The sequence below is a fragment of the Copidosoma floridanum genome, unplaced genomic scaffold (assembly GCF_036245765.1).
Source record: "Copidosoma floridanum isolate Cflo_tuat_1 unplaced genomic scaffold, Cflo_Japanese_pri ptg000012l, whole genome shotgun sequence".
NCBI classification, from domain to species: domain Eukaryota; kingdom Metazoa; phylum Arthropoda; class Insecta; order Hymenoptera; family Encyrtidae; genus Copidosoma; species Copidosoma floridanum.
The window spans coordinates 2,409,013-2,433,255 of NW_028321889.1; the positions used below are offsets into that span (position 1 = coordinate 2,409,013).

At 33.5% G+C, this 24,243-nt stretch overlaps 3 protein-coding genes across 11 annotated transcripts; 1 reads left to right on the forward strand and 2 right to left on the reverse strand.

The window, feature by feature from the left end:
* The first annotated feature begins 337 nt into the window (after positions 1-337).
* Eb1 (microtubule-associated protein RP/EB family member 1) lies at positions 338-7,295 on the forward strand. 6 transcript variants are annotated; one of them, XM_014351756.3, is made up of 8 exons: positions 340-696; positions 2,344-2,615; positions 3,814-4,039; positions 4,793-4,846; positions 5,319-5,410; positions 5,496-5,651; positions 5,759-5,842; positions 6,813-6,882. In XM_014351756.3, exons 2-7 carry the CDS (start codon positions 2,349-2,351, stop codon positions 5,798-5,800), a joined length of 837 nt encoding a protein of 278 aa, XP_014207242.2. In that variant the 5' UTR covers positions 340-696; positions 2,344-2,348; the 3' UTR covers positions 5,801-5,842; positions 6,813-6,882. The 6 variants fall into 6 exon arrangements, with proteins under 6 accessions (XP_014207243.2, XP_014207242.2, XP_014207238.2 ...); XM_014351752.2 differs by lacking the exon at positions 5,759-5,842 and having other exon boundaries at positions 341-696; positions 6,813-7,295; XM_089590272.1 differs by lacking the exons at positions 340-696; positions 5,759-5,842 and adding an exon at positions 911-1,140 and having other exon boundaries at positions 6,813-7,295.
* Positions 7,296-9,002: 1,707 nt separating this feature from the next.
* On the reverse strand, positions 9,003-17,271 carry Lfg (Glutamate NMDA receptor-associated protein 1 lifeguard). Of its 2 annotated transcripts, none has more exons than XM_014351750.2 (6): positions 17,087-17,271; positions 11,751-11,809; positions 11,481-11,573; positions 11,238-11,388; positions 10,880-11,150; positions 9,003-10,699 (listed from the first exon to the last, which is right to left on the reverse strand). In XM_014351750.2, the coding sequence occupies exons 2-6, from the start codon at positions 11,797-11,799 to the stop codon at positions 10,334-10,336; spliced, it is 930 nt and encodes a 309-aa protein (XP_014207236.2). In that variant the 5' UTR covers positions 11,800-11,809; positions 17,087-17,271; the 3' UTR covers positions 9,003-10,333. The 2 variants fall into 2 exon arrangements, with proteins under 2 accessions (XP_014207236.2, XP_089446397.1); XM_089590271.1 differs by having other exon boundaries at positions 11,439-11,573.
* Positions 17,272-17,745: 474 nt separating this feature from the next.
* On the reverse strand, positions 17,746-23,906 carry row (relative of woc). Of its 3 annotated transcripts, none has more exons than XM_014351660.2 (19): positions 23,518-23,906; positions 22,973-23,148; positions 22,805-22,893; positions 22,659-22,725; positions 22,452-22,587; positions 22,258-22,391; positions 22,110-22,184; positions 21,947-22,028; positions 21,694-21,816; positions 21,439-21,609; positions 20,884-21,365; positions 20,370-20,820; positions 19,813-20,258; positions 19,506-19,734; positions 19,001-19,357; positions 18,698-18,908; positions 18,425-18,615; positions 18,233-18,339; positions 17,746-18,132 (listed from the first exon to the last, which is right to left on the reverse strand). In XM_014351660.2, exons 2-19 carry the CDS (start codon positions 23,111-23,113, stop codon positions 18,025-18,027), a joined length of 3,600 nt encoding a protein of 1,199 aa, XP_014207146.2. In that variant the 5' UTR covers positions 23,114-23,148; positions 23,518-23,906; the 3' UTR covers positions 17,746-18,024. The 3 variants fall into 3 exon arrangements, with proteins under 3 accessions (XP_014207146.2, XP_014207145.2, XP_014207142.2); XM_014351659.2 differs by having other exon boundaries at positions 21,947-22,031; XM_014351656.2 differs by having other exon boundaries at positions 21,947-22,031; positions 22,110-22,196.
* Between the last annotated feature and the right edge of the window lie 337 nt (positions 23,907-24,243).

Consider the following 24,243-nt stretch of genomic DNA (forward strand, 5'->3'; position numbering starts at 1 on the left):
TTGCCGACTGAAACAGGGTATGTAGAGTCTACCTCTTCGTGACGTTCTACAATGGGTAAATGCGATCCCTACTATGTCGGTTGTGATACTTGCGCGCGCGCTCTACAAAAAACTGTCTGCATATAGTATATTATGCTAATGTCCTTAATAAATTGATGTTTAAATTGTTAACGTATACATGTATATGATATATCCAGTTCTTTTGCTTTTAATTTTATTACAACTTAATTATAACCACTAATTTTTTTATCCAACTCCAATCCCCACTGTGAGTTTCTCTCTCCTTTTCTTTCTCCGATAGTCGTTCATAGACATATATACACGTAGGTACCAACTATCTCACATACGTGCATTCGTTCGTTCAGTTTGTTGGCACTTCAACATTTAACACATTATTTGAGACTACTTACTTATACTTAATCTCTGATAGGGTAGTTAAGTTGTTAACTCACAAAAATTGCGGAGTTAACGCATAGCGAAAGCTGCACGGAAAGCAGTAAAAAAAAAAATTAAAAAAAAAAAAAAAAAAAAGAGAGCGGAACTAAACGAATGGAATAGAGAAAGGGGAGACAAGAAGCGCATGTACACGGAGAACAACAAATAGAGAAAAAGAGAGGGATCAAGAAAGAGAAGAGAGAAGCGGGCCCAACGTTTTTGTACTACTAAAAACAACCAGTCCCCAACATTGATTAACCGGTAAGACCTATCAACTTTCACACAGCGTGCTTCGGATATACATTTACTTATATTATCTGTCAGATCTAATTTTTCGTATAACAACTACGTTATAACATCATGTAGGGGAATAAACTCTTTGCTTAGGTTATGAGTACTTCCTGTCTCTGAAACGAAATTCCTACTTTTGATTTGCATGCACTTTACTATGTATCAGCATGCATGACTGACCTGTGCGTTTACAAACACTCTAAATCATGAAAAAATTGACCTATCGTTCATTTACCACACCTACTTATTAACTGTATCAATCATAAGTCGCTGTAATAAAACCGTTAAGCCTCGCGTGTGTGTAACATTTTTAAGCACGATATCTGCACACCTGTAAGCATCTGCTGTACGTATTACATGATACAGAGGACACACAAGTTCAAGCTGTAAAAGCTAGTACTTGTACTTAAACGGGTAACGTATAAAAACGCCAAAAAATTCCTTGCCCTTACAGTGGGCTGCTGTTTTATCGCGCCTCTTCGCCTATATGCTTGCGCCCGTGGGCCTGTCGCGGTGCCGCCTGGTCGCACAAGTATTTTCTTTATCTCTTTCTCTGTCTCTTACTCCACTCGGTCGTTTTTTTCTCATTCTATATAGCTACTTCGTTGTTCGAATTAAAGCGTAGTTATATTAATTATCGAGACGAATATACGGGACTAAAGTCATCAGGCCTCAGGGCAACGCGATACTCGCTGCTTTGTTTCGTCACCTACACTTATATTGATAAATTATTTATTCTTGTCATCATCGTCATCATCCTCGAGGAAAGAAGTTTCAAGAGAAAGAGGAAGTGAGGGGTTATAAGTAATTGGTCTTTTGACGGTTTTGGACCGTCTATGCTCTTGTTTATTATTATACATATACTCAGGTACAGTAAATTTTCATAATATATACATCCTCCTTCTCTCCCTTTCTCTTTACTTGGAATTCTAAACGCGGATGCATGCAGAGCTGCAGTATATTGCCTCTTCCTTTTATTTTATTCTTACACTTTTCTCTTCACCACCTCCTCTTTTTCCTACCTACGCACAGCAAGTTCTTCTCTGTAGCATAGCCAGCTTTTTCAGAAAGTAGATTTCGAGTTTACAAACAGCCTCATGATAGTCGTGCTGATTTATCACTGTTTTATTCACTTACATTGTGAATAGCCATACTCGATTTTCCAAGCTTTTAGTTTCATGTATAGGTTATCAATAATTAATGTAAGGTCACCTCTATGTATATTTTATTACTTTTAAAATTAAACTTGGAATAATTTAATGCATGTAGGACATAGAGTAGGTATAGTGTATGATTTATGTTGCAGACAGGCAGGCTAGTTCTTGAAAATTTCGAATTATGACACCTTTCTTTTAGATTTATCAAATTCTTTTTAAAGTTAAATGAACATTAATTTTGTCACCTAATATATTGTTCAGTGATTTACAAAAAAAAAAATAATAGTAAAATAGAGTCACGTTGTGTAGTCTATTAACTTTTCAATACACAGTGTTTACTTAAGAGTACATGAAATATATTTTAATAATTGTTAAATGGTTTGAAAATCTATATTTTATACACAGTAAAAATGTAAAAAAATATTACCAGTATTTATTTAAAGTTGTCATTTGTTTTCAGAAAACATGGCGGTTAACGTATATGCAACAAATGTGACGACCGAAAATCTCAGTCGGCATGATATGCTGGCTTGGGTTAATGATTGTCTGCAATCGTCATTTGGCAAAATTGAGGAACTTTGCACTGGAGCGGCCTACTGTCAGTTTATGGACATGCTTTTCCCAAACTCAGTACCTCTGAAGAGGGTGAAATTCAAGACAAATCTTGAACACGAGTACATACAAAATTTTAAATTGCTCCAAGCTGGCTTCAAGAAAATGAATGTAGACAAAGTAAGTTCATTCAACCTAGTCCAAAAAGAAATTCTCTTTAAATTTGGGTTTAAATTTTTTTTACGAAAATTGACTGTACAGTCATAAGAAAAGTGCCACTTGTCTCATTGTTATACTTAAAGCACTGCAAAAATGGTTCAGGTAATACCGGTGGACAAACTTATAAAAGGCCGTTTCCAAGACAACTTTGAATTCCTTCAGTGGTTTAAGAAGTTCTTCGACGCTAATTACGACGGCCGCGAGTATGAGGCGTTTGAGGCGCGCGGCTGTATTTCCTTGGGCTCTGGTGTTGACGGCAGCCATAACGTTTCGAATTCACATCTGGTGCCTCTAGCTCAGAAACCAATAATGCAACAAAAACACATTCAACAGAGAACTCCCATCCCGCGACAGCAAATGAGTACATTGACCTCCAAATTTGATTCAAAACCATTTTTCTCCTTGTTTTTATTCACACGCACCAATGCTTGCGGCATGTCAGCTTCCTTTAGGAATCAATTGTTATTGGATCAGTTTTAGATGTTTACCCTGTGTTTAATACACTCACTTCAAGCAAATTTTTTTCAAAGTCACCTTTAATCCATGCAATCGTATACATATATTGTACATAATTCAAACAGCAAAATTTGTTAGGCTTAGCAAAAGTAGATTGTTACACTATCGATTTTTAGTGTTCCTGCACTTTGTATATATCAGTACAACCATTTTGTGTTTTACATAAAAAAAATACACTCTTTTTCAACTACAATCACAGTTCCACTCACTCTCATCAATGCAGTTACGATTTGAAAACTTTTTCGTTCTTCAGTAGTGCTTTGTTTTACAAAGTTTTATTCTTTCATTTTTTAATGAACAGTTGTTTTCATCATCAGGAAAGCCCAAATTTTTGATTTATACATTTTTTTTTATTTTTTTTTATTTTTTTGTAGCAATATTTTCTACTGCGATCGCGTTTTTTCTTTTGATCAACTCCTCAATTAGTTTTACTTGAAAATTATATTACTAGTATCTCTTAATGTTTGATGTTTCTCATAAACAACAAACCATTGACTGTACATTATCGGTGCCAATAATCAATTTATTTTTATTACACTATTAATACAATTTATTACACCAGTATTATTTTGCCTTAATTTATGTATTATTGTTTTTAATCTCACCATTCGTGTGTACTGTGAATGTCTCACATCGTTTACAGATTGTACCAATCGATAGGCTGGTGAAGGGTAGGTTTCAGGACAACTTTGAGTTCTTGCAGTGGTTCAAGAAATTTTTCGATGCTAACTATGCAGGAGGAGATAATTACGATGCACTTTCCATGCGAGGTAATGAGCAGATGGGTAGTGCTGGCCACAACGCGCCACGGGGTATAGGAATGGTAAAGAAAAGTGCCCCAGTCTTATCTAAGCCTGCTGCTAGAACCGGTACAGTCGTTCATCAATTTAAAATTTTTTTTTCATACTAACACTTTACACATGATTTTCACGGCTTTACAGACTTTACACTTTTATTAACAACTTATAGTGCAAAATAACTGCTTACTGAAAAATTAACTAAGTAACTAATAGATACAGGAAATCACAAATTTAAAGAGGAAAAGTAGAAAAGTCCTAGATGGCATGTTTATTGAAATGTGAAGAACTTGTTTTTCTCATGTAGTGTGTATTGTTCATTTACCCTCGGCAATCAAATTCCACTTTAGTTCGAGATATGGTGCAAAATTAGTTTATTGTTGATTTGTATTGAAATTGTATTGAAATTTGCTCATAAAACTCCCGTTTAAATGTTAGTATGTTCTTTCTCGAGTAATAAAAACATGCAAATATTTATGAATTTTTCATTCTGAATACTTAAAAACACAAACAAAAATAAGTAAGCAGTTAATTGCTTATCAAAGTGGAATTACAAGGAGAAATAATAAAAGTTAAATGATGATTGCAGACATTATACGATTTACCGTTCAATAATTAATTCTCATTGGTTTTATTTATTTCATGTGCTTCATCTCCATACATTTTTTACAAACACTTTAAAACATAAAGTCATGAATTACATTTTTCAATAATATGATTTTACGGCTTATATTTTAATTAAACATAATACTTGAACTACATGGCGAATTTTTAAACAGAAACAGTTTTTATAATGGCTTAATTATCGAAAAAAATTCGTCGTAGGTGAAGGAATACCATCATCTGTCCAAATACCTGCAAAAACTGTTCAAAGAACCAGTAATTATTTTAATATTTTTTTTTCTTACTTCATCTGTAAATAACAAAATACAAAGTATTATGCCCTTAGTTATATACCAGCTATTTTATACCTAAAAAAAGCATGATAACCTCAGTAACTTTCAAATATTCGTACACTTTTAAACAATTTTTCGTTTTTATTGTAAGTAACTTAATTTAAATACTTCTGCATGTTTGCATGGTTTGTGGCGTAAATTTTTACAGGTTCGTGTGTATGCTGCTGTGCTAGTTTTTTTTTACAACCTTACGTATCATACTTAACGAAGCAAGAACTCAATCAATTTTATGGCTTATGCAATGCATGTATCAATGTTTAAATTATAATAAAATGATATAAGCCTTGTAATGTTTGTCCTACATTTGCAAAAAAACATCAACTTTTATGATTTTTTTTTCTCTGTCCAAAAAAAAATTTTTCTTACGTTTTAAAATTGTTTCTCATGTCATCTAGTAAACAAAGTTCAACCAACTCGCGCACAACCAAAAGTAGGGGGCATTGGAGCTCGTGGTGATTCAGGAAAAGTTGAAGAACTTAATAGTCAGGTAATTACATTTATTTGTAATTGCTCATATTGTCCTTTCACAGTACAATAAACTGATATTAAAGATACACGCAAATTTTTTTCAGCTCATGGATCTGAAAATGACAGTCGACGGCCTTGAAAAGGAGAGAGACTTCTATTTTGGAAAATTGAGGGATATTGAAGTTATGTGCCAAGAGTGCGACAACAGTGAAACTCCTCCAATAGTGCAGAAAATTTTGGAAGTTCTTTATGCAACTGAGGTAAATATTATTCAACTTTTTTGTTTAATTTGTCAATTAAATGAAAAATTGATTGATTGCTCTAATTTATTCTTTTGAAACTGTGGGTTATGCAATAATGTTTTCAGGATGATGGAGAAGTCAATCAAGCTAGCGATGAAACCTATTAAATTTTTTATTTTTATAAATACAAATAGTTTTTTAAAACGAAGGTAAAGCAATGTGCTGTGCAATTGTATTCCATGTTTAATAGCTGGTGTATTGGATTAGATGGTTAACGGTTTTCATCAAAACATTTTACACGATTGCATCTTATTTCATTGTTGATCAATGAATAGTTATGAAAAATCATCTTTCATTATAATATTCGAAAGACTTCGATGAGTTCATACTTAAGGATTTTCATGTTAAGTTCATACAAATTTAATAAACAATTCAAAACATCAAAAATGCAACATATGCTTTTTTATTTATTTATTTATTTATTTACTTAATTTAGATAAATACGGACATAATTTCTATTTACATAAGTGAGACACTTAGTAACACCTCACATTTGGCATACTAAATGAGTGACTTTCTTTTGGATTTCATTGAACAATTTCAAGCGATTCTCATTTCACCCGAGAAATATTAAATGCTTGAGCGTAAAATCATGATTTTACCTAAGTATTCAGTTATTTAAACAAGTTCGATAACTACTTCGATACTGAATCCACAATAGTCATTCATAGTTTTATGTTTATAGATGATTATCAGTGTTAAAATTTCGTGCAGTAAACAGTTTTCTAAGTCTAGTGAAAATAATGAATATTTGGCTATTTTAAGCTAAAACTCGTTGATTTATAGATCAGGGCTTGCAGTGTTCCGATTTATATTTTATTTTGCAGGTTTGAAAGGCAAGGGAAGAAGTACGTAAATAACGTTATCGTTTGTCTTTCTTTTTGTTAACTGCTCGAAGTTCCTTCGTGCTAAGTCTTTGTTGCGAATTCGAAAAATAGTTTTAAATCATAATTAAAGTACATTAGATTCAAATATTAAGGATCGGAAATTTTGAGTAGTTTAAATAACCAAACACATTGCAGTCTAAATCATGAGCATGGTTTATTAAAAATGTATTTGTCTAAAATTAAAAAAAAAGTACTTGGATGTAGAAAATTTCAACAATGGCTTTATTTTCAGGATGGCTTCGCACCTCCAGAGGAGATTGAAGGCGATGATAACGAAGATGATAAATACTGAATAAATAAATTTTTATAGTTCAAATAAAAAATAAAGTGGATCAAGAGTCAAGTCTGGTTTGATGTGAAGCATTACGACGTTAATTCACGTAAATTATTGTATGTTTGCGCGTTTATTTTCTTTTTGTTTTGTTATTACCAATAGATTCAAAGAACTTCGTATAATTTTTTATTCATATTTTTCCTACAAAATTGAAAAAAATCTGTATCGTCTGTATAAATGAATTTCCAAGAGAAAGTTTGCATCTTGTTCGTAATTGCTAAAAGTGAAATTAATTTAATAAATTTAAAACAAGTGATTTTACAAGTCTGTTTTCTCATTTCTAACACTATTTTTACGAACGAATAGGTATTGGAAACTAACTATATTTGTACTCATCATATCTTATCTTGTAAAATAAAACGTTTTTCAATTTGGTTTTAATATTATTTTCTTTATTTTTGGACTCAATATATGCTACCAGATTTTTCATGTAAAAATTTCTGGTTGCGTTAAGAACACACAAATGTATCCTTGAGTTTGGTGTTAATGTTTTACAAGTTTTTATAATAGTTTAGGTTTCAAATCAAAAAATATAAGTACACGTTTTTGTTATATGCAATTTTTGTCAGAGTGTAATAGATAATAAAAAAAATTAAAAGTTTTACTGAAATATCTCTTTGACTAACTTGAGATTATATTTAAAATCTTTCTCTTTTCGGGACATTTTTTGGTTACATAATAGTGAAAACAAACTAAATGATTCAACGATATATTGATGTTTGAAATGGTAACCGAATATAACTTATGAAAATAGAGAGAAAACTTTGTATCAATAAAGTACATCATTTTTATTTTGTTTTTTCTTACAAAGAAAATATAGACTCAACGCATTTCTTTAACTAATTTTGAAGAGTTGTTATCGGCGACTACTTGAACAAAATTTATATTCAATAAATATTGATGTTATTGTAAAAAATTATCGAACACTGTTATGTAAAATTTAAAAAAATTTATGGAACTAAAAGTGGGAGAGTAAAATGTGTCTTATACACTACGGAAATATTTTCTTTTATTAATAACAGTACATAAATTTCTAATATAACTCAATGAATGCATGCGATAACAATATTCTTAATACTGATTTGTGGATAAGCTTTCGATTTGAAATTTTAATGATGTAATAAGCGTTTAATAAAAATATACTTGAAAAATAAAGTGTAAAGTCGTTTTTTTAATAATCAAAGGATTTTCTGACTTACAAAAAGTTTTCAAAGCTTGATGTTTGTGTTGAGTTAAAAATAGCTGTTAAAGTTGTTTTTTATTTTATCAACAATTAGAAACATTCTATTTCTGCGACAATGTTTAATGTATATAACAATCATAAAGCACATATTTACTTAGCAGTATTCTTTAGAAGAACAAAGAACATAATCAGAGCGTCAAAAACCTCAAGATTTGCTACAAAGGTATCCTCTTTACTAGTGTGGCTGAAAGGACGGATTTATTGTATCATTACCCGTTACGGTTGTTTTTATGAATCATTTTTTTTTTTTTTTTTTTTTTTTTTTTTATTAAATTATTGTCTCGTTTATTTATATCTTTTCTTTACTAAATTTTTATGGGTCGTTATATGCATGTATGTATTCGTATGTGTTCCAACATTGTATATTGTTAGTAACGTACATTGATAGTAAATACCTTCACACATAGTAAAAATACTTCACGAAAGTTTAGAAATGGTGACAAACAATATTACTAATTCAAACCAAATAATTTTCTTATGACTTTCTTTTGGTACTGTGGAATTAAATAGTTTGTGCTTAAATATTCACTTCAGTGGATTAAAAAACAGATCATCATCTGCAGATTCGAATCTGAATTCGAAATGTCAAAAATTTTCAGATACAAACAACATATGAAATGTAATACTGTTTAAAAAATACTTCACTTAAAACATTTTGGGGTAATTTGAAAAAATTAAGTTTTTGATTTCCTATATGTGATTAAAGGTAGATATTTATAAAAAAAAAAAAATATTGAATGCACATATCTTACTACATAAATGCAATTTCATACCAAAGAATATCGGTCTATGATATTCTTACAATCAATTCACGAGGATTAATGAAATAATGATTTACACTCCAGTTCAACTTTTTGATTTCTTTAATAAAATAATTATTAAATTGTGTCAATACGAAAGAAGAAATAAAATACTTACATTTACGCCAAAACAGATTTGATAATCACATGCAATATATATAAACGTGTCGGAAATCGTTGAATTACAATGTACAATAAATATTTTAAATATGCATGAATAAAATCATCCACACATGTATATAATAACACATGTCATATAAATACGCTACAATGAATATATGTACGTGTAATTTAAATTCTAATGAAACATTATGCGGTTTATGTACTTTGAAAATACAATAGACACAGTTGAAACAAAAACAAACGTTCATGGTAATAAGAACACTAACAATGATTTTTTTTAAAGATCGATGAATCTGGTTTTCTAACTTCGTTACAGTAAATATCGCAAAAATTTATCATTTAATTTTTATTGCATAATGAAATTGTGATAGTGACTCGCAGAGTAACAGTCGTTAAAATAATAGTCGAAACAGTTTTCTTCTTTATTTGTATTATCGACTTAGCTATACATTACATTTAATTGGTTGCGTCAAACGATTTGGTAGATTAAAATTAGCTCGATTTGCTATTTAAGCAATGCAATTCACTTTCATCCCTATATTAGTTAATGATCGTTAGATGATAACCAAACAAGTGTAGCTAGCTTTTATAAAATTTTGTTACTTTGATTTGCTTTTTATTTGCTAGATAAAAAAGCTACAGCTCTCAAATTGTGTTTTTATTTACTTGTTTTAACATTAATTGAAATTAAATTAATCTGAGTATCAATCTGTATTCTATTAACTTTTGGACATTGAAAGAAAATAATTTGGACATTCGAAGTCATTGATAACTCAGTGGAAACTCTGGTTATAATGTGAAATGAAAAATAAACAAATAATAACACTTTACTCAAACCTTTTAGTCTTCATGAAAATATTTTTAAGGAACTACTAGAAATACACATGTGACGTCTTTGGTATTCAAACCACTTACGGCACTTTTTAATAAAATTTCAAGAAAAAAAAATGGAAAAAAATTTTTACTTGCCAAAACATGAATTAAGCTTGAAAAAAAATCTATTTTAAATTGTGTGAAGAGATCGTGACAAATAAATACCACAGTTACATACAACATCAATGTCGTATATTAATTGTTGAAGGCTCGAAAGTTTATGTTTTTACGTGGCCATAGATGATGTTTGTTGAACACCAACACAACTAACCAGAGTAACTTGTAAAAACTCGCGTATATGCTTATTCACGAGTTTTTTGTCAGCTATTTGTTTTTCACCATACACATGGGAGTACAACGAGCACAAGCATAAATAGCTCTTAATCTGAGGAAGAGGCGTTGAGGATGCTAAGAATGTACAAAAAAATGTTGACGATGTCCAGGTACAAGTTGAGTGCAGCAAAGATATACTCCTCGGGAGACACGGAGTATTTGTGGCTTCCGCCAATCATTAGCTGCGTATCGTAGACAAGGTAGAACGAAAATAGCAGAGCACCAATTGAACTGTAGACTAAGTGCATTGTATTGCTTGGGCGGAAAAACATCATGATAATACCAAACAGCATAAATACTATGGCTGCAATGAATAGGTACGTGCCCATGCCGGTGAAATCGATTTTCGTTTGGAATGCGAACAGCGTGAGCGAGAAACATATCACGGCTGTTATACCGACAGCCATAATGACCTGAAATTATAAAGATACCCCAATGTATGAATTATTGCTGAACTATTTAATGTTTTAATAACCGTAAAAAAAAATTACTTTGTCTCTTTTAAGTTTGATGATATTAGAAAATATCGTCTATGAATCAATAATCAACGAAATATTTTTCAATCAAATGAAGTTTAAGTATTTGGAACTTACATATTTTTGATTGCTCACACTTGAAGCAAAGCCCAACATTATTGCTTCTGCAAAAGTAAAAAGTCCGAGAAAGATATAGTTCATGGGGGCTTCACGGCGAACACTTGTACAGCAAGCCATGGAAATAAGCAAGACGAAAGTGGCAATCAAACACGCCCACATGATCCATGGATTACTCCAGGCAAATTTTTTTGTAGGCATATGGTACGTGAAAATGGCCACGATTCCAAATGTGATCAAAAGCTGAACCATAAGGATCGAATAAACTTTCCTGGAAATAAAAACAATAAATACAACCAATTAAAATAGTTATTTATTTTACTGAAATTCTTCATTGAGCAATAACTCTATTACAAACCGTATGAACGCTTGCCGTATGGTCGCATCATTGAATTGAAAACCCTTGATTTCATCCTGCATGGGATCCTGGGCGTAATTAGCCCCGTACATGCCTGCAGATGTTGGTGGTATGAATGGGGGAGCACCTCCTGGTGGTGGTGCGAAACCGGCTAGTGACAAAAATGCAATAATTCATGTTATCAGTTTGACTACGTTTTACGGATTAAAAGATAGAGATTACAATGAAAAACTTTAAATGTACCTGGTGGTGGTGCGCCTGGATAAGGCCCTCCTGGATAAGCTCCACCCGGATAACCTTGCTGGGGATAACCACCTCCTGGGTAACCTGGATAGCCTGAAAGTTAATCCATCACGATTAAAAAAACATGGCCATACACAACCCTAGGCTCAAAGTGGTTGAAAAAAAATTGTAATGAATGAAGTGATGGAGCTTGAAAAATTAGTTGAAGCCAGATACGCTAGGGTGTGTTTTTACATATTTTATAAAATATCAAATATTGAAGACGAAAACCTTGTTGGCCAGGATAGTAACCACCACCAGGATTCTGCCAAGTCGACATCTTTTTCTAGCTGAAAAATAACTTTACATTAGCACACAGTAGTACAATTACGCTCAACTGCACTAATAAAGTTTTTTTTTTGTTTTTTTTTTTTTTTTTTTTCGTGATAATATAGTTGTCATACGAGAAAGTATAGGGCTGAGCAAACAAATGAACATTCGAATGGTATGAAAAGAGCACTTGATGTTTTCAAAATTTTTAAATACGAAAAATGAACATTTTATGTGGATTTATGAATGATTCAACTTGATGTACAAAAACAAAGAATTCATGCAATTCAAACGTGAAAGTCGATAATTTTATGAAGGTATTCTGTATTTTTTTTTTTTTTTCTTCAAACGTAAGTTTTATTTATAACCTATCCGGAAGAACCGGAACTCGGAACTCTCGGAAGTACGAGCCCCGTTAGATGGGATTAGATAAATACTTTGCTCTGTGCGTTTGCAATCGTGTAAAATATTTAGCTTTGCAGACGAGAACAGTAATTTTTTATATAATATAATATGTTTTGTTTATTTCGAAAACAGTACACTGTGGTAGTAGTACACACTACAGTGTATGTACACTGGTATAGTAGTGTAACACTACTGTCGTCTGCTTTGTTTCTCGTATACTTCCGGAATTCCGGATTGCGTTAAAAACATTTAGTTTGAAAAATTTTTAATCTTTCGATAGTTATTTTTGTGGTCAAGTGAGACAAATTTGAGTTTGTGTTAAGAAAAAAAAAAAGCCAGAAACTTATACCTTTTGTAGGAAAAAGTAACTTCTCAGCCCTTAATACAAAATTCGTGAAGTGATTTTAAAAAAATAGCGCAGTGGCTGAGCGCTCAAGTGCTGCTGTGAGTTTTCAAGCTTTAAAAAAAAAAAAAAAAAAGTTTCTTCTCGATTGCATAATTATGGTTATCTTTCATACAAAATACCAACACTGGGGAGCTTTTAAATCTATCAGTATTGGGACTTACGAAATAAGTTGGGGTTGAAAAAATAAATCAATGTCACTTTCAATGATGCATTATCCACTTTAAATTATATTTTATTTTTTTGATAGATTCAATGGGAAACGCTTCATATTTGACGCCAATTTTGTATTAATCACAATACTGATGAATATATGTAAAAAGAAGAGTTGTGCACAACAATGAGTCTCAATTTCGATGTGAAATTCTTGTCTCTTGTTCAGTATTATTATTTTTCCAACAAATCCAGTGAGCTATATACTAATTACGCTGGAAAATCGAAGCTTTCATTCGTAAAATCTGTATATACATGCTGCTTTGGGAATAATAATTTGTTTCAAACTGACACCGCATATAATATTATCATTCAAAGTTTTAAGTGCTAATGAAAAAAATTAATAAATTACCATGATTTTGAAAAAATTTATTTTTCCCAACAAAACAATTGTGAAGTTAGTAATTTGTTAGCAAAATTGGCGTGCAAAGACAAGGTTCGCTACGTGCATTAATTATTACATAGGTATCACCTTACTGCCAATGCTTTGTAGATAATTTTAGTGCACAGAGCTATTTTCACCAAGCTGTTAAAAAAAAAAAAAAAGTGCAGGCATGCTTAATTAAGTATTGTTTGTTCAACAATTAAATACTAATTAAGAATTAATTATCATGTTATTTGGCCTCTGATAATATGGTTTTGGAAGAAAAATTTTTATTTTTATTTTAGACAGTGTTACAAAATATTACTGCCGTTCGAAGTATTCGTGATACTTTTAGATTGTTAATGATAATTTAATGTTTACTGGAATCGCAATCATGAAACGAACACGAACGAAAATATTTTGAAACAAGATTGTGTTCTTCGTATCGTCAAATAATAAAAAATTGTTTTGGACAATCGATGTAATGCAATCGATAGATTTATTTTTGGTGGTCCGCAATGTTACAGCTTTTTGTATATTCCATTTCGTGCTACTTGCGATTGCTTGGAATCTCGAAATAGGAAAAAAAGTGTACTTTTTTATTGTTAAACAATAACTTATCCTGATGATGGATTAGGACATTTTTTTACTGTTATTCTTATTTTCCAGCAAAAAAAAAAAAAAAAAAAAAAAAAACGAATTACGAAAATTACACGGCACAGCTCGTTATTGATCGTTTTTCAGCCAAAAACTGGCACGAGTAAACTACACAAAACTGGATAATTATCATGTTGACTGCAAGGAAAAAAAAAGAATGATACTCTTTATCACTAATATAATTATACGTACAACACAAATAAAAGTAGAATATCTTTTTTTTTCTTTTCTCATTTTGTTTTGCAAGAGAAAATTTTTTCTGCAACAGATATAATTATTACGCAATTGCATGTACAACACACACACACACACACGATGCAACGTCAAACTATCATTATCGTTACCTTGACGTGATTGTGTGTGTAATATACTTACGTTGTCGCACGGCGCGTTAAAAGTTAAGTGTTGAAAAAAAAACAACAACAACAAAGTTACCGTTTGAACGCTAGTCGGCCGTTCCAAGTATTATTTTAATCCGCAGGTGAAAAATTGTGTTGATAGAAGTGTTTGAGGGGAGGTAGGTATAAGGTAGGTACAGTACAGCCGGTTGACATCATTCTTTACATTTCACCGAGAAACTGATAAGACAACCGTGAGATCTGTATAGAATTTAAAGCAAGTATTTTTCTTATGGAGATATAATTTTTTTTACACTCATTTGTAAATATACTATTAAAGTTTAATATTTAGTCAATGAAAACAAAGAACTGGAAGAGATGAAAAAAAAAAAAAAAAGTAAGATACAATAATAAGCGACACCGATGATTCACAGTTGCATTTAACGTTTTTATTTTTTTCTTTTAATCTCCAAAAATATCACAATGGTTATTTCGACAAGACCATGATAAATTGAGTTAATGTGAGTTAAGATGATTCAATTATCAAATTAAGGAATTTTGTCGAGAAACGTTTCGAAACGTTATAATCATTACTCTTGCGATATATGTTGAACGATCAGAAAAATGACGAAGTGTGTAGGTATTGGTGTGATAAACGTTACCTGATGTTATTCTCGATTATATTGTTATCACGTTAATGATTCATTAAGTGTATCATACACGTAAGACCATTTCGTGTTTTTTAAAATACCAATTTAAAGGGGTTTCCCCGAATTTTCTCTTCAAAGTCGTTCACACAGGATTTTTTATAAGTAGTTCGTATAAAAAAGTTTTTAAAGACATTATTGATTTTCTATGATTACTGGAAGGTTCTTTGATTTGGTTAACAAGGGCTATTGAAATAAAAAAGTTTATAAAATCAGATGGGTTTTTTGTTTAACGAGATATTGATAAAAACCATGAAGATAATCATTATAAAAATTAAAAGAGATTGTAACAATGCAATGTATATTTTTTGGAATTTAAAAACTCATTGTTTCAGTTGATTTATATTTTACATGTGACATAACGCTAATTTCAATCCAATAAGTACTCTATCGTGATTATTGAATTTATTTATATTTTTCCTTTCACTATCTTGTCAATTGTTTTAGCTTTAGTTTGATAATGCCGTATGAGTCACTTCACTTATCGCAAAACTTCGAGGAAACGAACGCAGTCACGGTTGACCTGAAATATACTGTTTGAAAATTTACCGTGGGATCATGTATTAAGGTAAAAACGGGACTTTCATTACATTTCGACCCAAAAAAATTGCACTATCTGTAAGATGACTCATTTATTTATAAGCAAACAACTTTTGTCCAATATTTTGTCGAGGCTCACTAACATCAACCGTCATTGCCAAATTTCTTTAACAAAACCAATATTGACAGTGTTTTTTTACATGTTGTCTATAGTACAAAAAAGAAATACTTTATATCCCAAAAATGAAACGTCATGTATTCAAATAGTTCAAACATCATATAAATTGAGGCTTTATACTCTACGTCTACGACTATTTCTCTCTTGTCCATATAACAACAAAAGCACCCCACACAATTATTAAATAAGTGCTTATATAGATAAATTTAATTAATTGCACGAGCTGACGAAAGCTGACGAAATGTACTTGTCTTTGCAAACTACATAAGCGTATGTATATAATATATAAGCGTTCGTATACATATATATGCTCCGGATTGTGTGACACATGTGCAGGCATAAGCCGGAGTATACTGTGACGTACAAAAATTTCCCAGACGAAGGAATTTATTTTTTTTTTCACTTATTGGCCCATAACAAAAAGGAAGCTGCTGCAGCACATAAGTACATTGTATACACAAACCCAACTGTGACACGAATACAGAAGTAATAACATACTTTTGAACACACCAGTATTTTATTTATCTAAGCGCACCAAAGGTATGTTAATGTTGTAAATGTCCTTAAAAAATTGAGTAGCATTCGAATGAATAAGGTATAAAAAATGAAATGTTTCGATGTCTGATTAATACGGAAAATTCATGTTTCGAACAATTTGAAACTACAATGTTATGATGATTCTTCGTCACTTGTTTTTTATCGTTTCCCGACGAGTTTGACAGAAGGTCCGACTAGACAGTTTTTTTTAAAAGTTTCAATTTTCCTTGACGAGGCTTCGTATAAATGTACCTATGCTTACTTGGTACATCCATTGCACCAAGCTAAAACGTATGTACACGTTTACTGAAATATACGTAAAGGCGTAGTTGATATACAACAAATTAAAACAGATTTACAAAAAAAAAAACTATAATTCATTTTCACTATAAGGTTAATTTGTTTCAGTCGATGAAAATTGATGTCATCCCAAACTCATGATAGTAAGAAAAAAAAGATTTAAAAATCTTGTGCCATATAAGTACTCCGACTTATATTTACTTACGTAAAGAAAAAACGCAAAAACTTGGTAAGTACGTCGGTAGGAGTTTTGAGTTACAGTTTACAGGTAAGTACATGCAATAATAATCTGTACATGTGTATGTCACGTACCTGAAACCTGTATGTACTAACGTAACATAAAAAAAAACACACGATGCGTCATCAAGTAAACATAAAAAATTATATCTATATTCGTATGTCGCGTTATACACTCGTACTTTCTGGAAGAGGTGCATGCATGACCATCGTGTGTCTAAGTAAGGTATGAATGAATCGATATGTTGTATGATTACATTACACCCACGCACACCACTCACTCGCACACGTACCTACCGATAACGCAATTAAAATTTAATATGCACAATTGTTGTAGGGGCAAATATGAAAAGCTAAAAGCCATTGGTAGGTTAATGTGCAACATCACAGTACGATGAAAACTTTTTGGAGTCGTTACCTGTTTTTATATATCGTCTCGCTAAGATACACGCTTCTTAATTTATTAACTTATGGAGGAATCGTTATTTTTTTTTCTGTCAACTTTAAATGTATATGTTTATCACGCACACGTTTTTACTTTAGTTTACACGAAATATCTTTACTAACGTCAAAACTAACATCACAACAACCAGACGACACGAATCGAACTGAAGTGTGGAACAAACTGCGCGAGTGTTGCTGCCAAGGTTGTGTCGACAGTGTCGACCTCTGCCGATGAGTTACTGATTTATAATTTATATTTTTATTTACTATTTATTTTTTTTCCAAGTGACCCAAGTGTGTCCAATTATCTCCAATTCTTCACCCACATCGCTCTCCACCAGATGATGATATAAACAAACTTTGAAATTTCGGTGATAAAGTGATATGACTCAATTTTAACACCAATAGTTCGAAGTTTTCGTTTACAAGTGAAAAAAAATGTAAGTTATCAGCGCCATTCAGCAGTATTGAATTTCTCATCACCAAAACAATTTACTGTTGAGATTAAAAATTTTGAGAAATGAGTCGTTTTTGCGTTTCAATCAGTATTATTCTGGTTCAGTACCGATTTTCACAGATTATAAGTTTTTATTTTAAAAGGAAAATAAATAATCAACAAGCAACCAGTATGTATTTCTTAGAAAATTTATTTAAGATGTTTGGTGTAAAGAATATATAAAGCTTGCACTAGCTTATTTGATTAAGTTTTGAAGTTCGTTTTCATAATTTTGATAGTATACACAGTTAATATCAACATCAGATCATTATACTTCTGGAAGATTTTTCTTGATTACGTCAAATTGACACTAGTTGTAACTATTGTTTTCTTAGAGATAAATTGTATTGAATATTTGTTTGATCGCTCTATATTTTGAAATCGCACTACTTAAATAGAAAATAGCATTCTTGCCCTTAATGATCTGCAATAGAGTGTGGTGTCCTTACTTTTCCTCGAATGCTCAGACTCGTGCGTCGCGCCGTCTTTGAAGCTAAAAGCGATTTTGAGTTATCTTTGTCTTCCTGTTAGAAAAGTGAACAAAACAAAAAAAGAACGATAATGAAATAAGACTTATATACAAAAATTAAATGTATTAGATTATTTTTTAATTGCTCAAATTACTTCTGATGCTACTGGCTTTGGTACCAGGCCTAAGCTGTCCAACATTCCCGGTCTCATCTCTTCCGCAGGAAATGCGGTGCGTTTTTTGCACTTAACCAAATGAGTAGCTGAAAATTTAGTTTAATTTTTCAAAAAAATACGTTCTATCAAATGTAAATCTGCTCAAATTAATATTTAAATAAATGAACTGACCAAGGTGATTTCCATCAGTTGTTTTATACCCGCAAGTGCACTGCATTTCGCGTTCGAGCGGAATATTGACAAGGGGCGAGGGAACGACGACACTCGTCATCGGTCGTTCGTTATGAATTTGTCGCTGATGCTCCTTATAAGCGCGCCAGCAACAGGTAACGTAACGACAGCGCAGGCATTTCAGTTCGCCACTAAAAGGAAATAGGTATGTATTCGATAATTTACCAGTGGAAATTGCAGCTTCGAACGATTTGTAAATTAAGCCAGTCTTACGGGTAGTGTTCTCTCATGTCTACGTCTTCCTCGCACTCTTGGCATCCACAGCCATTGGGCGCGCGAATCTTGAGAGGACCCGAGTACCATTTTTTGACTCTGTCGGTAGGCATGATCTCGTGAGCGAAATCATCGTAGACATAGCGTTTCACACAATTACGTGACCTAGCAACGGTTATTGGATTGTCGCTAGTTTTGTAAGGTACAACCTCTGTCAAAGTAAACGTGGAAAATAAAAGTTGGTTAGTAACGGCAGCATTAATCAACTTTTACCTAAGATTGGTTTAAAATTCGTAAACGTACTAGGACCGATTGCCTGACAGTGTAGCTCGACGTGAGCTTTGAGCGAGCTCATCTGATTGAACCAGAGGCAGCAGCGGGGGCACTTGTTGAGCTTTTCTTCGCGTCTAACAATGTGACGCTGCATGTGCAGTAGGTAAGCGTATACGTTGGACGCCTGGGGCTGACCGTTTTTAACAAACTTGACAATCTTGAGGCAGTAGGGACATTGAACACTGTCGCTCTTGTCGTGAGCGGTGTAGTAATGGTCGATCACGTCCTTGTGACTTGAAGTGCGATAACTGCAGGTGTCACAGCGATACGGCATTTCTGAAGGATAGTGCATCGACGACAAGTGATTTATCAAGAGACCGCCGGAGCCTGCAAGTGAAAGGTCAAGGGTGGGTTCATCGATTAGTCGTTTATCGGAAGTGCTACTGTCGATCATTATCGCGTTGTAGGCTCTAATTGTTTGTATACAAACATGTTAATTATGCTAAAAAGTTTTAATTAGTGCAATAGTACTCACCGAATTTTTGCTCGCAAATAGCACATACAAGCATAACACTGTCCGATTTGCCGAAATTGCTGTGAGCTTCGGTTATGTGGACGCTCATCTGATGCTGAGATGAAAATGCTGTGCAGCAGTAGCGGCAAACTGGTGGATCTGATTGGCCGGGTACTTGGGGTGGTACGTGACTGACCATGTGTTCCATGATTTCTGTGTTTGAATGCATTGTTGCAGAACACAAAAAACACTGCAACGACAAAAACAAGACGATATTTACAAAACGATGCACAAATTTTTGGATTTGTAAGTCTATTGATGAACTTACATTAAAGTTAAACACAATCTTGTTCTCTTTGGCGGCTTTATCAGGTTTCTCGGGCTGCATGGTCCCATAGTAAAACTCGTAAAGCGATACCTGATCCGTTTTACCGTCACTTAGAAGTCTCGATTCCGGTGTAACGGTGTGTTCTACGGTAATTTCAGGACTAGCTGGAGCATAAGGGCGCTTACGGTTGGCTCTTTTGTTGGTTACAGGACGCGACACGGAGTCCAAGTCAATGGCCGACTGGATAGCTGGATCTTTTGGAATGGTGACCATGGGAGCTTGGAATGGGCCTGATACTACAGGATTGCTACTGCCACTGTTGCCCGCTGTAGGGGGTGAAGTTGGCAGGGTCGTTTTTGATGGAATATCGTTGCGAATATGCTTGTACGACCAATCGGCGAATGGATTTGCCGAAATCTTTGTCAATCTTTCAAGAAGTGGTATGTCTTTAAACATATTAACAAATTTGTGAAAAAAAAAAAAATGTTCAATTTGTCCTCAGAAGCGCTTTAACAAGCACTCGATTGGATTGAGAAAAAGATTGCATGATTATTTACCTGAGTTAAGTTGAGTTTGTTCATTAATATGAGTGAGGATATTTTCAAAGGCTCTGAGCGCTGTTCCACCATACATCTCCCTCCACACGAGTTCATCCAGAAATTGTTGAATCATTTGCCTGCTGAGTAGACTCAATGTGTTTTGAAACATTCTGGGCACGATTTTTCTCAGATACTCCATTATGTGATAATTGCTCGAAATGCTTCTCGGATTCTGTTCGCCAAAGGCAGTCTGACTAATATTGTGAAAGCCCATTTCTTGCAAAGTTGCCTTGTCAACAGTAAAGTCCGTCAAGATCTTGGAATCTTTTTGCACCCATTCGGTTAGCGGATGCAGGATGTTTGTAAATCTACGGCGGTACGAACGGTCGATGTCATTGACAGGCTCGCAGGCACGCAAACGTAACTCCATGGTATCTGGATCGAGTATGCCCAAAACTTCCACTTTAACCTGGAATTATTAACAATTGCGAATATTGTGAAGAAAAAGATTATTGGCTGCTTTAAACCTTACTTGGCGTAGGTTGCCATCCTGAGACGTAGTTCCTAGACTTATTACGCCAACCTGAATAAGTGAATTTTTACCACCTATTTTCTTGCATTTCTCGGCTATAGCAGCAGTACAGATACTCCGAAGATTTGTGTAGAACGTCTTTACATAGTAGTTTGTGACTTTGACCCACGATACTACGTTCTGCACGTTAGTCTGGCATGCCCAGTGGTAGATGAGCTTGAGAAGTACAGTTGGCGAGTGCGGCGAACCTTGAAAGATGGATCCGCAGAATACAGACACAAAGCGATCAGGACAACAGGAAGTGATCCAGACGTAACCACCGGAATAGTTGAAGTTTTGCGCTGCATCAGTGTATTGGCCGAGTTTTAGACTATTATTTGGATGCTTGTCGCAAAAATGCTCCGATCGTACAAGCCCTTGCTGTAAGAGCCACTCCGTGAACTTGTTTGACTGATACATGAGAACGCCCTTTACTTTGATGTCTGAAAAAAACATTTTAGTTTTAAAAAATTCGAAACGTATAATGTTCGATCACTCAATAGTTATTTGACAAACCCAATTCTGATCTCTCCTTTTGAGCAGCCTGTGAAGTAACGTTTTTGATTTTCAGATTAGGTCTGGCGACTACTACTAGCGATGGATATGTTCGACCACCGTTCATCTTGTTGAAGCTTATTTCTTTGCCATCAGGATGATTTTTCTTCGACTCATCAACCATTTCACCAGCTAATTAAAAACCATGTGAGTATTAGTAAAACGTATCTTAACTACAAAATTATTATTAAAATTTTCCGCAGTGAAATAACTTACATGCCATTTTGTTGCCAATCATAAGACCACCAATGCTGAGTGTTTCATGTGGCCTATGCATTACGGTTTGTTTGGTAACAGTTTTTACTCTGAAATTTGATGTAGCTTGCGGTGTAGTTGAAGCTGAAGCAAACAGAAGCAAAAACTTACTTTAAGAAGAATTCAGTACTTGTATGTGTAATCAATACTAGATGTGGATTGTAACTTTTGTTAATGGAAGATTCTAGATTTATTCATCAATTATAAAACTTACTACTGGGTGCAACGACGTGAGTTGTTCCAGATGGTTTTGTTATTCGTTTTATGATAGTAGGTGGTGGTGGTGGTGGTGGTGTCTGCTTAAACATTTTTGACACACATGATTAAATATACGTTTTTTTTTTTAAGGAGCTGTAGGAAAACAGTTTTATTAATACCTCTTCAATAATTTCCGGTTGCTGTACTGGCATTTGTGGAGTTTTACTTTTCCGTACTGGTCTTGTTGCTTTTAGCTGAAATTTGAGCTACAATCAAGTTATCTACATTCATTTAAAGGTATACTAAGAGTAATTTATTTTTGTTTACTTGATCATTCGGCACCTGCTGGGGTACTGGTGTAATTGGGGCCACTACTGGAGATGCAGTAGTCATAGTACTCATAGTTGTTGAGGTATTATTTGTAATATTTGTCATCAAAGATACAGGTGCAGTAACTATTCCTGCAATTAACAGTAAACATTAATAATTTTTTTTTTTTACTTAGAAATTTTTAATATTACCTTGTTGTGGTGCTACAGTGCCAAGGATGACACCCATGCGAGGATCAATCACTAACTGCATGTTGCCTTGAGTGGTTGCAGTGTTGTTCAACATATTAAGCTTGATCGTTTGATTATTAGGAGCAGTATTTTGATTCTAGAAAAAAATTACATTGTTCAAGTGATAAATGATATGTTCAGAAATAATATATATATATTACTACATACAACGCTAATCATTTGAGCTTGGGCATTTGGTTTAACGAGAGCTGCAGTGGGTGGAGCACTCGAAGGCCTAAAATGAAAGAAAAAATTTTTAAAAAACTGGTATTTTCTGAAGTAGTCGTAGCTTTTTGTACAATTGGGAAACTTACAACTGGTACTGGTAAGCACTGACTGCACCAGCTTGACATATTAGAGTTCCATTGTGTTGTTTAACTAGAGATTCCAACATTTTCTTTACCTGAAATGAAAATCATTGGCACATAATTACGAGTGCTCATTCGATTGGGCATCTGACAATGACATGTTTTAACATATACCTTGCTGCATTCATCTTTGATTTTCTTTCTTGCTGCCTCTTGACACGGTGTCAATGGCTCGTCCATGCACTCCATTTTAAGAGCCATTTCTTTGGCTTTCATTTTTTCAATCGGTCGAGCTACCAGCGTACCTTTCGTCATTATTTATATAGTTCAAGGTGTCAGCTCGCACGGTTCTACTAACAAAATGCATCAATAAAATAACATTGCATAAGATAAGTGTTCCACTACGTATTTAAATCACTAGAATACCAAACGAATTACTAGTTTGGTAGCATTTCAAAAGTAAAACTACCGCTCGATGGCTACAAAAGATTTTAAATAAAAGTTATTCGCTTTGAGTAGCACTGCCACGCCTTGCAAGATTTACCAAGGAAATTCATCAAACAGATGAAATTTAATTGTTTCTATTAACAAGTTTATCGCGACATTGATTTAGACCCACTCGGGAATGTCAATATTTCGTGAAGACTCCACACACCTCGTATTTTCAGCCATAATTGTCATCGTAACAACAAAAATAAAAAATGTGACTCCTAACCTACCTTGAATAAGGGGTTATACACACCAGCAAGTATAAAAACAATTGAACGGACGGTAATCGTCAAGATATTCTTCTTTTTCCGTCAATGGCAAGACAAGTGATGCGTATGTGTACAATTTTAAAATAAAAATAAAAAACAAATAAACAAATATGACAATTCCGAGATTGTGAATTAAAGCGATAGCCGGCGCGCGCGCGCGCGTGCAGATTGTGTGATGATGCTTTCTTTTTATACGTAATTCTAATAGGTACCTTAATCAAAGGTGATGTTACAGATGTGCAAAATACTTAATTCGCGATTCTACGAGCAAAATCCGATTACCGATGTTTTTGTCCCGCAGAATCGGCTAAAGCGTGCAATGCGCGCGTGTGCGCCTACACACTGCCGCCGCCAAGACGCAGCCATTTTTTATTTTTGATATTCGCAACGAGACTCGAGCACACTCACACATAATCTATGCCCGGCTGCTCGTTTTGGAGAGGGGGGCAGAAACTGGGTAAGTCAGAAGCCTGTGTTGTTGATCGAGCGATTGTTTGAAAAATGTATTGTCTAGCTCTCGCTAGATGGCGCTGATGGTTTCTAAAATTTGAAATTTTGAACTGGCAGTAGTTGCTTGTCATTGTTATGAAAGCCAATAAATTATCTATATGTATGATTGTCAATGTAAATTTACGTTAAGGTAATGAATTCTAAGAAATTGCGACTTATAGGCATTCTCTTGTATTC